Genomic DNA, 12,313 nt, shown 5'->3' with positions numbered 1-12,313 from the left:
ATTGCACAGCTCAATTCCTCGAACTGAATCTGCATCTTGAACGAACAAGTTCATCTTCATCCACACTTTGTCTTGAAAATTTACCTAGGATGAAGTCTTTACCCACGCATTCCATTCCTTCATGAGAAATCTGGCGCATTATAAGTTCGATCGTGGCGACCAAAGTGTTAGACTCCAGATGTTCGAGGGAATAATTACTGTTGTTGCAAAAGGCAGAAGGTTGCCTGGTTGCCCGATATAGAGAGAGAAGGCCCCAGGTACTTGACCTGGTGGCGTATATTTAGGCACTTATTTCGGAGCCTGCTGGAAGCTGGCACTCTGACGTCTAAGTGAGTTACCCTAAACTATTCCTAGTTGATCGGTTTCCCTTCCTGAGGTCGTGGTGAGGCGGCGGTTTGAGGGGATGCGGTTGCAGAGGTTAATCGGGAGTTCCATTAGGGGGTGACTTAGGGGGTTCCAGGGGATGTAGTGATGGTTGCCCGATATAACATGTCTAGAGTTCGTTCACTTTAGTAGTAAACACACGAATAACAAGAATCGCGATTGGAGAAGTGCAGTCTCCGAAGTCTTGTACTTATTCATAGTCATTCCAATCTCGTGACTGTTAATTATTCAACATTTACAACCCAAGCGGAGCCCCGCTTGAGTTATCGAAGCTACGGAAGAAGTACCTTCAGAAGTTTCTTTAGCTAAGCTCTGTGTTTCAAAGAGCATACCAAGCTGCCCTCCCGGCTTTAGCGACCACGCTACTGCATCCATTGGGTCCTCAAGTTATTTGCGCAAGACTCCAGAAGTGCTTCACAACTGTCCAATACAATATACATTCTCACAACCTGCAAAGTCAGCACCGGTCATCCGAAAGCTCCAGCAGCTGGAGTCCAGCTGCATTTCAGTGTCGTGGATATCGACAAGTTATGCCCGAAGACACGTAGTTTGGGGGCCAGGCGGATGGGTAGGTAGGCCCATTGCTTTGTTGGTTTTCGTGGCGGCACAATAGCCGAAGCCCTGGTCAACGATTGATGATGTGGTCATAGGTTAGACAGAAGTTGCGTGACTCGAGATCGGCGGCATGAAAGACAAACAGCGACACGGCTTCAGTTTACCTCTTAAGAACGTCCCTCACCCCTCCCAGCTCCGAGTCGATATTCAGCTTTGTGAACACTCGGAGGTGCTGAGCCGCGACTCCTGGTGGGAGAATAGCTTGGGTACTCTCCAAAGCCGCCCTCTGTAGGTCTTTTCCACAGTGTTATCGCCAGTGAGAGGCAACAAATCTACAGCGCACCAAGCGGAACCAGACCCTCAGCATTTCCACGACGATCGGGTTCTCTTCACCCACTCCGTAGCCATCCAAGCCCGAGTCGACTGTCAGTGCCTCCTGCGCCTCCATGTCGGGGAACACCTTGATTTTCGACGCGAGAAGCCTGGTCAGAAATTCCCCGACATCAGCACCAGCTCGAAGCTTCAAACACCCCACGTCATCCTCGGATCGAGGGCGGGTGGCTCCATCGACCAACTTGAAATATTTCTCTGCTCCACCTTCAACCGGTTGCCAGCACAAAGAGAAAATTGGTTCACTTCCGCTTGACTTGATAAACTGTGTAAGATCTGGCAGCAACAAACAAAACGAAAATAAAAGGCGATTGTAATTCTTGTCTTGCTATGCTACACTACGAAAGCGAGTTCTGTATACTACACGTTCAGGCACAACTGCTCCAAAGCAGCGCGGCAGTGGGACGCTAGCTGGGCATCACGATGTTTGGCGTGCAGCCGAAGAACGTGCAGGCAGCGTTCATCATTTGCGCTGGAGGCAGCAGTCGACCTTGGATCGACCTCCGACACCAGTCTGGCAAATGCACCGAGCGCTCGGGCACATTCCCGAAGCAGCTCGATGGAGAAGAGAGACCGCTCGCTCGCGTGCTCCAGCTGCGCCAGAACCACCGGCGTGGCTTGAATCCGAAGTTGCTCCGCCGTCCGCCGAGCCAGCGCTAACTCGCTCTCTGGGAACCGGGGGACAGCGCGCGCGATGTTAGCTAGCGCTCCGACCGCGCAGCGCGACATGCTCAAGTCCGTAGCTTCAGCTGCTTGAACCAAAGGTGTCACGAGGTCAGCGTGAGCAACCAGACAAGAGTTCTGTACGTCCTCCGTGAGCTCTGCAAGTCCAGCGCAGCCTTCCCGCATCGCGTCCAGGTACCGAGACGTCAGCATGATCTTCATGGCTTCGACGCCTGAGCTAGGCGTCGGCTTCTTGAGTGACAACGTCCGCCAGATTTGAGTTCCGAGGCCTTCGTGGTCTGCTGCGTGCGACTGCGTCGAAGTCGACGTGTGTGTTACCTGGTTGGACACTTGAGCATGGCCACCTGAAGTCGACGCGCTTTCCCTCGCCACCCGCTTCTGGCTGCTGCTCTGCGAGCACGGCAGTGCCGTTACATCGATTACAGCCGTGAGCTTCTGATGGAGAATCCGATACAGTCCATCCCAGAGCAGCACGCTGCCGCTGCGGCGCTGGAACTCTACAAGAAGTGTGCGCTGGTGTGCGTACACCCGCACAACAAACTCGACGTGGCTGTAGTGCACGTACTTGAGGCACTTGAACTTGCACTTCAGCGGGTGGAAGATGGCTTCAATCCCGCAGTCTGCGAACAGCGCGGCGAGCGTCGACGTCACCTCAGCGGCGGCAGTACCAGTGCCCGTGTTCATCCGCTTGGGTTTGCAGTAAAAATGATACGGGTCTACGGGATACGGCGGCGGAGGCAGCGACGGCGCGATGATATGCTGCAGCACCGACGGGAGTCCTTCCCTTCGGTCCTCCACCTCCTCGACCTCCACCACCTCGTCCATGACGCTGTCCAGATCTTCGTCCTCATCGTCGACCTCGTCGTCGCTGCCTAGACCAAAGTCGTGGCGGCCTGTGTTGGGGTTCACCACGTACGACGCGAAGCTGCTGGTGCTGCTGGTGCTGGCGCAACTGTTTCCGCTGGCAGTGCGCGCCCTCCTCAGCCGTCTCCACTGTTCGTACGGCGTGCTCTGTCCGCCCGCACCTCCGCTCTCACTGTGGCCGCTGGAGCTGGGCGAGAAGCCGTCGACGCTCGAGTTCGCGCTCACTTTGGTCGTGCGGCTGCTGCGCAGCACGGGGATGCCCAGCGCGCCGTGGCTGCGGCTCAGCGCGGCCTTGGCGCCGCCCGTCTCGCTCCTTCTCAGCTCCATCTTGGACGGCAGCCGTGACGTCGACGAGCGCAGCGACACAGCGGACGCGCGCGACGAGTGCGATGCCACAAGCCGCGGCGGGCCGTCGAAGTGGCCGCGTGAGTTGTGCTGCACTTGCTGCTGTTGGTGATGGACGAGCTGCGGTCGCTGGTGCTGGCGGTGGTAGTGGTGCTCCAGCTGCGCGATGGGCTGCTGCGCGTACTGGCGGCGCAGGCGGCGCGCGGCCGCGCGGCTGTCGGCGTCCGCTGCAGTGGCGGTGGCGTTGGCCACGAGCGCGGCGTTCTCCTGGCCGGCGCTGCGCGAGCGCTGCATCGTGGGGATGGTGCGGCTGGAGACGACGGCCGACGGAGCGCCGGAACTCTTGCGCGGCGTCCACGCGCCGGGAGACTGGAAGGCGCTGGCCATGGCTGGGCTACCCTGCCGCCTGCAGCTGGTGAAGGGGTCTGCTGTATCTGTCTGTCTGGCGGAATGGGGCGGGCGATACAAAGCGCAAGATTTCCGACCTGAGTCGCCGTGTCCGCGAATCGCAGGGCGACGATTTTTCGAGCACGAAGCTGGGAAGGCGCTCAGAACGGATTGGAATAACGCAAAACAGTATTCGGATCACTAAAGAAATTGGAGGTAATTCCTCGCACTACCAAAACAAGGTGCATGTACAAGGTAAAGGTACATGCATAGGGAAATACAATTTGCTGGGCTTAGTAAAGCCCGGAACGGCCAGTGAGGATACCGTAGCTGGCACACTTGCTGTCCGCCACACGGCGGAAGTGCATTAGGTCATTGGTGTCCCGACGACGACTCCAAGCCTCGCTTCTTGTGGTGGCGAAGCGAGGGTAGCCATAGCTATCGGGCTTCATCGTAGTCACCACCGATAGCGCAACGACACGATGTACGGGTCTGGGTAGTGCCGCGGCCAAAAGATTATCACTCAGGGCAGGAATCGTACTCACAGCCCCGAAGCCAAAATCGTATCCAAAGCTTTAACTTCTTTTCTTTTGGTGTCTTTGTCGCCCTTGCTTCAGTTATAGTCCGAGGCCTTACGGTAATTGTTGTGCCTGCGCTCGTGTGGCGTCCGTAGGGTCTGCTTGGGGCCAAGTCGGCGGCGCAGCAAGTGATGCAAACGCAGGCTACTGCATCAAAGCCGCAATATAGGAATAAAAAGCAAATCGACTGCGGACTCCGCAATGCGGTGACGTGTTCCAGTACTACGTAGGGAGCTGTCGCTGTGGCTGGCCACGGTGCTGGCGCTACTCTGTGTACTTGCTCCGTCTAACAAGACCGCGATGTAAAAAACGCCTGAACATGTGTACCTACTGACTTGGGAAAGTTGAGGTTAAGCCTACCAGCTCAGTAGGTTAAAAGAACAACGTGTAGCCATTATTATGATCCATCAATGTGACCTTCCGCCCTTGCCATCAGATCGGCGGCATCTGGACGTGTTTGATGGCGATGGTTGCGCGCGGCTAGCGGCTGCGGATCACGGATCACTACACGCAGGCATCTGCTCTCCGTATCGTGCTCGATATCCTATTCCTACGCCTAGTATTGTGTTACCTACACCGGCGGTAGGCTGCTGATGTCGCGTCGGTCGTTGCGCCGCAGCAGCCGCATCTGCCGATCAAACTTGCGCACGTGTCCTTGCGGGTCGATGGCCGACGCGTCTCGCTCGGCTGCCAGGTTCCTGCTTGACGTCGCGCTGCTGCTGCGCAAGCTCGAGGAGCTGCCGAATCCGGACACGATCGGCCGCGAGGTGATGGCGCTCTTCGGGCGTGGGGACGTGGCTGCTGCAACCGAGATCGGCACGATCTCCTCCGACCCGTTGATGCGTCGAATGACGTGCTTCTCCATGCTCACAGGCAGCAGATACCCTCCCCCCTCACCGGTAGTATCCACGTCGTTGTGGGGGCCAGAGTTGGTGCTTCGACTGCTGGTGCTGCCGTTCGCTGGGACTGGAGCTGGAGCTGGCACTGCTGCGCCAGGTGAGAGGTCCTGGAAGCACAACTTCGGCGTCCCAAGCACTCGCATCTGCTTCTTCTCGAGCTGAGGGATCATGGCCTGCGACGAGAGGATGGTCTTGAGCACGTACACCATCCACTTTTGCTCCCGATAGGTCTGCCGCACGCATTGAGTGGCAGCGGCTACTGCTGGTAGCAGAGCACTGCAACTGCCAAACACTCTTCGACCCTCAGCGGACGGTGACAGCAACCCCGATGCTAGTGGTGTGCCTTCGTTGGGGTCATTATCCCCCACGTCAGTCGATATTTGTTGCAGCAAGTCTCCAGGTCGTGGAAGTAATGAAGTGTTGGTCTGCACGTGGGTGAATCGACGGAGTCCGACTGTGGCTGGAGGCGTGGCCCCGACAGGAGCATCTCCGACCATGTTGAAGCTGAAGATTGAGATCTTTTCACACTCGTAGCGCACTTGCTGCAGCTCCTCATCCGTCTGTCGCAACACCGAGAGCAAGCTGGGAATGAGTTGGCTGCGAGCGTCGACGGCGGCGCCTTCTTCGACCACTAACCGGTGTAAGGTAGCGGCACAAATCCGTCCTAGTAGACTATTGCGATACGTATTTCGTAGTCGCAACGGAGACGTAGGTCCCGGCGTCAGAACTGGAGTTGACAGCGTCATCCGCTGCGCTTTAGGCTTCGGCTGGCTCATCAGTTGCAGCAGAGTCTGGATCATGCCCCGTCTTACCATCGCCACTCGAAACACTTTGACTGTGCTCAAATTCGCGATAGCAGCACTCGCTTCCAGTAGAATGCGATCACTGGCTTGACCCGAGACAATCTCCTCTTGGAAATACTTGATCCCATGCAGCATGTGCCGTTCCAGCATGAGACTAACCGAAGCGTCTTTGTCAGGGTCCCCACTCTCGTTGTCGTCCTCCTTCTCCAAGTCTTTCATGGTGTCCACCGGTTTGTCTGCGGGGGTGACGCCTACATCGTAAAGCGATCCATCCCCGTCGTCGTGTTTTTCGTAAAACAACGCAAGATGCTCCGTGACGCTCAGCGTGAGATTTCGGATCGTGACAGCGCCGCACTCTCGAAGTCGCAGGTTTCTTGCAGACCCCAAAGGATTCGCACTTGTCGTCGACGCACCGCCACCGCCGCAGATACTCACAATTACATGCACAGCTTGAGTTTCACATAACTGCAACTGGATGTGCTGATACGTGGATAGCAACATGAGAACGCGGACGCACTCGCGTGCTATCACGCTGCTATTGGCATGCCGTCGATGTAACAGAGCACAGAGGCTTACAGTACGCTGACGTAGTAATGCCTCGGCACATTTCGGTTTCCCAGCTAGTGTATGCGTCAAACTCGCTGCTAGTTCGCACGCATAGACGTCACTTCCCAACGCGCGATATTCCAGCAGAGGTAGAAGGCGCAGGATGATGTTCTCCTCCATCAGAGCCAACGCTAGTGAATCGTCATGAGCGATGTTGTGGAGGCACTTGAGAGCTGCCATGTAGGTGCTGGTTCCCGTGGGTTCACGCTCCAGCATCGGCATCATCGGTTGAGGTTTCCCTTGATCATTCGAGAGCTCCCATGACACGGAAACGGGTGATGCGGTACTAGTAGCTGGCAACCCATTCGCCGTGACCTCCAGCAGCGTCAATACTGCTCGAGGAACACGCATTTCTCCAAACAAGTGCAACGAATCCGTCACCAGTGAGCAATTGGCTAACGCCTCGATGGCGAACTGCCGAACTATAGGGTGATCGCACTCCGTACAGAGAATCAAAAGCTGCAACGTCTTGCGCTCGCACAGCATCTCCACCCAGGGTTGGCGACAGCTCAGGTTACGCAGTGCCATCGCAGCGGAAGCACGGGACTCGATATCTCCATCCACGTAGTTGCGAATGACCTCCATGACTTGAGCGCGCATGAGCTCCTTGTGATTTTCTTCGTAGCTTGCCAGGTTGCAAATGATGGCGAGCGCGAACCTTCGACTCTCCATGCTGAGATGGCCAGCTAGACACTGCAGTTGTTGTTGCTGCTTCTGTGGGGTCCTCACTCGTCCGAAGAGGAACGACGTGATTGCCGGATCGTTGAATGACGGCGCCCTCCAGTTCGGGCTCGAGTGGCCTCCAGTAGCTGCTCCTGGCTGCTTGCACTCCACTGCAGTTGAAAGGTACGCCATGACCCCGTTCGCTAAGAGTTTGTGATGATACTGACGGTCGCACGATAAATTGAAGAGAGCCCGCAAGCCGATACTGAACACCTCGTCGGGGGACGACGATGACAACACTCCATTGTCCACAGTCCCGGAGACTCGACGATCACCGGTCATCCCAGTGCCGCTGGTTACTGCAGTCGTGCCGGACATCATGACCTGCGACAGCCTCATCAGCGCGTAGAGCACTCCATCCTCGACAACCTTCGGGCGCGTCGCTCCATGGGATAGCAGGTTGGACAGCGTCTTGGCGTGAATCTGCTTTGCCTGGATCGAGTTCGCTCGCAGTAGAGCGACAACAATGAAGTCCTTGAGCTCTGCGGAGGACCAAACACACGCCACTGTAGATACGTTACAGGCTGCAATGGCTGCGTATTGCTGACACTCGACTTGACTAGTACGACCAAGTCGGTTCAGCGCTCGGGCCAAGTCTGCGCACTGCACGAGTTGCTGGCAACCTTCGGCTGTGAACGAGATAATGGCGAATGCCGCTGAGCAAGCCAGCAGAGACTGGGACTCCTCGTTGACGTTGCAGCAGTTGATAAGCCCTTGGATCACGCGCAGGTTCACGGATGTTGAGGCGCACAGGTGATACAGCGTCGCTGCACAAAATGCCTGCGTGATGCCACCTCTAGAAGACGAAGAAACACCAGACACCGGTCCACCGCCCCCAGCTCCCGATGGTAGCGCGCACACCGCAATCAGCATACTTTCAGCCTCGTCCGAATGCGTGACATGCTTCTGACTGTCACGTCGTTGAGTGGCAGCTCGAGTCAAAGCAAACAGCGATGCTGAGGCATAGCATGTTATCGGGAGCTGTCGTTGCAGCTGTATTCGCCGCGGATGTGACGGAGGGGAATTGGAGGGGATCGACGTCGCCAAACTCAGGTACGTCTTCATGCAAGGCAGAGCAAGCATCACCACCAGCTCAATGTTCGCCATATCCATCAACTCATTAGCGATGAGGAAGATCGAGGCCAGAAATCGCTCCTGATCGTCATCAAACGCCAAGTTCAGAGCCTGGAATTGGTCTTTCTCGGTATTCGGCGGGGGAGGGATCGTCGACATGGCGAGCGACGTCCCTGTTTCTTCTTGGTCCTTCGCCAGATACGTCTCGAAGAAGTTAAAGCCACTCACCAACGCGCGTACCACTTGATCGCCATACACGAGCTGCTGTAGATAGTTATCGAAGAGCAGGTTGCAGAGCACTGAGGCGTAGATGTATCGGAGGCGCCTCGAGTGCCCAACGTCTTCAGCTGCTGCCGCCAGAAGCTTCCCGTCCAACGTCCGAAGCAACTCGTTCGCGAAAGTCGCTTGCTGGGCGAAGTTAAGAAGAGCAATAAGCGCGTCTTCCTTCGCGTCCTCCGACATGTCCGTGGTCCAGGGGAATCCAGACGCGTGCGAGGCGCGTGATGATCGCAAGTACCAGATCGGCTCAGGTTCAGCCAGAGCTCCGAGCGGGATACTCCCAACGAACGCGCTGGTCGTATCATGCGCAGAACCTTCATGCGTCTCGGTCATCGACGGCATCCTTCCTTCCTGTTGCTGCTCTTGAGGTCGAGGCTGTTGTTCAGCGGGTGGAGGAGGAGCTCGATCATCCTCCGTTTCGTCGGCCGATATGGGAGGCAGCACCGTGATCGCGTGTAGCATCAAGAGTACCTGGGGTACCTCAGTGAAGGCGGATCTGCACGAGCTCTCGAAGCTCAGGTTGCACAGAGTTCGAATTGCATTGCGCATCAGCGTCCGCGCGTCTCGCGCGTTGGCAGCGTATCGCTTGTGGTCCATCAGCGCTAGCTTTGTAGCCTGCTGGATCAGATCTTGGGGGAAGTTTTGTCGCCGCAGGTCAATGTTACTGGAGAAGTTTGCCAAAGCTCGCGAACATGGGATGCTCGTACAGCGGAATCTCTCCTCGGTCGTGACGCTCGAGTTGAAGTTTCCCACGTCACGCAGCGCGCCGGATAGCATCAAACTCAGCGATTTAATGCCGTGAGAGCCCATCATATTGTGATACTCGACGTGCGCCGAGAAGTTGGCGAGCGTGTCGGCTGCTAGACGCAGCAGCCTCATACAAACGCTCATGTCGGCGGTCCACGCAGGAGGCTGAACACCAAGACTTAGCAAAAATCGTGAGCTGGACCCACCACCGTTGCCGTCGACTAGTTTGCAGAGCTGGCTGACCAAAGTGTGCAGCGTTTCGGCGCCTCCACCACGGAGTACACCCAGACAGCTTGAGCGATACAGCGACAAGTTGAACAGCGCCTCCACCGCGGACTGAGACGTAGACGGCGACGCCGACATTTGACTGATGACGTTCATCAGCCCTAGAGGACTTTGAACCGCCTGCGGGTCGCCAACGAACACGCGGTCGGGGAACGAGTGTCCGTAGAAGACGAGGTTCGCGATACAGCTCACCACCAACTGCTGGAGAGGAACGTGCGGGACTGTGAGCATCGACAGCAGCTCCGTTATCGCTCGACACCGCACTAACACCGCAGCGCGCGCTCGACTTTGGGACAGGCGGCAAAGTGCTGTCGTGCAGGCAACTTTTACATCCATCAGAGGCGTCCAGCTCAGTTCAAGCAGGGCCGACACACCGTCCTTTGACGCGAAGTCTTCCAGCACCGATAGATCAGTCGTGACGTTGACGAGAACTGTAGCTGAGTACCGCAAGACCTTGGAGTCTTCCACGTCGCTGAAGTCGGCGATCTGCGCGATGGCTCCACCACCGATGATCGCTAGTTCACTGCCCACCTGGCACGAGAGTTTGTAGAGCGAGTGCGCGCAGGTTATCCGCGCTCCTAGATTTTGAGTGTGGTCTAGATTCACTTCGGAGTGGCGAGGCTTGAGTTCGTATGGAGTCATGAAAGCACTGAGGTCACCTCTAATGGTATTCACACGCTGAAGAGGGGCGGCCTTGGTCGTTAAACTCCCGCGCTTCATGGTCGCACTTTTGAACGAGGATCGCAACGGCGGCTTTCCGTTTGGAGATGACGCCTGTGTACTGCGGGCTGCAGCCTTCTCCGTCGACTGCTCGTCGTTGGTGAAGCGTACTTTGCTCTTGGAGCTGATGGACAGGTTCCGCTGGTTGCCGTCGGTATCGTAGTGGTTGTTGCTGATGGATTTGCTCCTGTATTGGCCACTCGCAGCGTCTTCCTTGAGCTTAGTCTGGATTCCTTCCATGAGTAGATCAACACCAACGTCCGTCTCCTCCGTTCCGGCTTCGCTGGCTTGCAGGAGATACTTCCTCTGAGCAGGCTTTTGTATCCCAAGGGAATGTCTGGCGCGCACCGCGTGTGCCAAAGCTCTCAAGCGCAATACAATTGGTGACGACGGCTTTTCCTCCTCTACGAACTCGGTCACTGACTTCATGGAGGACGCACTTGACGTTCTGCGATTCGAGCTGCCGCTGTTCGGTCGAGACTTACGACGTGGAAGCTGGCCCGAGACTCCGCGAGACATTCGCCGCTCCATCGGTGTAATACCCCCAGCTCTCATACTCCCCGACCTTGCGATGGCTGTCTTCGGTTCGCTCGCTCCCTTGGGCTCATGGGCAACGCTCGGTAGCTGCTGGCCTCCTTGCTCATGCATCATCCTTGCCGTCGCGAAGTCTCGCCCGCCCTCCAACGCAGTAGTGGAGCTGCTAATGCTCCAGCTGTGCTCGTCTTGGCATTAAATGAGAGTGGCGCGCAACACACTCGCGCGTCCAGGAAGCTCCAGCAAACGAACTTAGCTTTCAGCACACTCTCGCTTTAGCGCTGGGGGAAACTGCTTGGGTATATAAACAGCAACACTGTCAGCACAACGGCGGCCTCGTCACAAGTCAACATCAACGCGCAACGTAGCAGAATCTGTCTATTAGTAAGTAGGCACTGCAAGCAAAATACAAGTGAGGTGAGACGCACGCTACCGGGCCACGCATGGATGCACATGGAGCAAACCCGGCCAACGCACGGACCCATCGGTTTGCGCCTATTTCCGCTGCGTGGGCAGCCACCTGTGGTCCTTGCTGGCGTTTTTCTTGCGCTTCTTGGCCATGAACTTGGACAGCCGCCCGGTCTCCTGCAGGTCCTGGAACTTGGCCTGCAGCTCCAGCTTCTTCTTGTCCTTCCGCTGCAACACGAACAAAACGCGTCAGTCTTTCCCCAATTTTCTGCTTCTCACCGCAGTATAGGAGCCCACCGACCTTGAGGTAGAAGGCGCCCTTGCCGCTGGCCACAGCCTCGCGCTCCTCGCGCTTCCGCTTGGTCAGCGCGCTCTTGATCTTCTCCGTCTTCTGCTTCTCCGTCATCTCCTGCTGCCTCAGCGCGATCTCGTGCTGCACCATACAATCATTAAAGTAAGTACTCACTCTTCCGCACCAGCTTTTGAGTTATTACGGGTACTGACTAACCTTGAGCTCGTCCTTCTTGGTGACGCTCTTGGTCTTCTTGAGCTGCTGCTTGAGCTCCTGCAGCTCGCGCTGCTTGTAGTCGTCCAGGAACGCGTAGCTCTTGTTGAACAGGTCCTCGTTCAGCCGCCCGCTCTGCGCCTCGAAGCGCGGGTCCAGCGCGCGCCGCTTCTTGACCTCCACCACCTGCCGGAAGCGCCCCACGGCGCGCTTGGACGACAGCTCCAGCGGCTGGTTCTTGTTCGCGCGCCGCGCCGGGCCGCTCTCCGAGTGGGCAGGCGCGTCCGCCTCCTTCTGCGTGGCGAAGCCCTGCTTCTTCTGGCGCAGACGCTCCTCCAGGGGCACGTCGCGTGTGTCGCTCGACTTCACCGGCGCCATGGTTGAATACGGTAGCGACCAATGAACTTGACTTGGCGTTTGTATGAGGGAAATCAATTGCAGTTAGTGGTAGATAGGGTTTATAACCAACGCTTGTTATATGTCAGATGTTGAAGTTACGACCACCAAAATATTGTCAATACAGTCGGCGGGCATCAATCATGA

At 56.8% G+C, this 12,313-nt stretch overlaps 3 protein-coding genes across 3 annotated transcripts; all 3 read right to left on the bottom strand.

The window, feature by feature from the left end:
- Nucleotides 1-1,099: 1,099 nt before the first annotated feature.
- PHYSODRAFT_344634 (hypothetical protein) lies at nt 1,100-3,609 on the bottom strand (the record flags this gene model as incomplete). Its single annotated transcript, XM_009521164.1, has 3 exons — nt 1,100-1,225; nt 1,283-1,421; nt 1,694-3,609. 3 exons carry the CDS (start codon nt 3,607-3,609, stop codon nt 1,100-1,102), a joined length of 2,181 nt encoding a protein of 726 aa, XP_009519459.1.
- A 1,149-nt stretch (nt 3,610-4,758) lies between these two features.
- PHYSODRAFT_482602 (hypothetical protein) lies at nt 4,759-10,563 on the bottom strand (the record flags this gene model as incomplete). The annotated part of the gene is made up of 10 exons (XM_009521163.1): nt 4,759-4,906; nt 4,982-5,304; nt 5,581-6,682; nt 6,761-7,203; nt 7,330-7,431; nt 7,573-7,998; nt 8,080-8,418; nt 8,536-8,817; nt 9,016-10,262; nt 10,524-10,563. 10 exons carry the CDS (start codon nt 10,561-10,563, stop codon nt 4,759-4,761), a joined length of 4,452 nt encoding a protein of 1,483 aa, XP_009519458.1.
- A 789-nt stretch (nt 10,564-11,352) lies between these two features.
- PHYSODRAFT_485386 (hypothetical protein) lies at nt 11,353-12,148 on the bottom strand (the record flags this gene model as incomplete). Its single annotated transcript, XM_009521162.1, has 3 exons — nt 11,353-11,493; nt 11,567-11,698; nt 11,774-12,148. The coding sequence occupies 3 exons, from the start codon at nt 12,146-12,148 to the stop codon at nt 11,353-11,355; spliced, it is 648 nt and encodes a 215-aa protein (XP_009519457.1).
- Between the last annotated feature and the right edge of the window lie 165 nt (nt 12,149-12,313).

This window comes from Phytophthora sojae, assembly GCF_000149755.1.
Source record: "Phytophthora sojae unplaced genomic scaffold PHYSOscaffold_2, whole genome shotgun sequence".
Lineage (NCBI taxonomy): Eukaryota > Oomycota > Peronosporomycetes > Peronosporales > Peronosporaceae > Phytophthora > Phytophthora sojae.
Note: the sequence above shows the minus strand (reverse complement) of the source record. Positions and strands in the feature narration are given on the sequence as shown.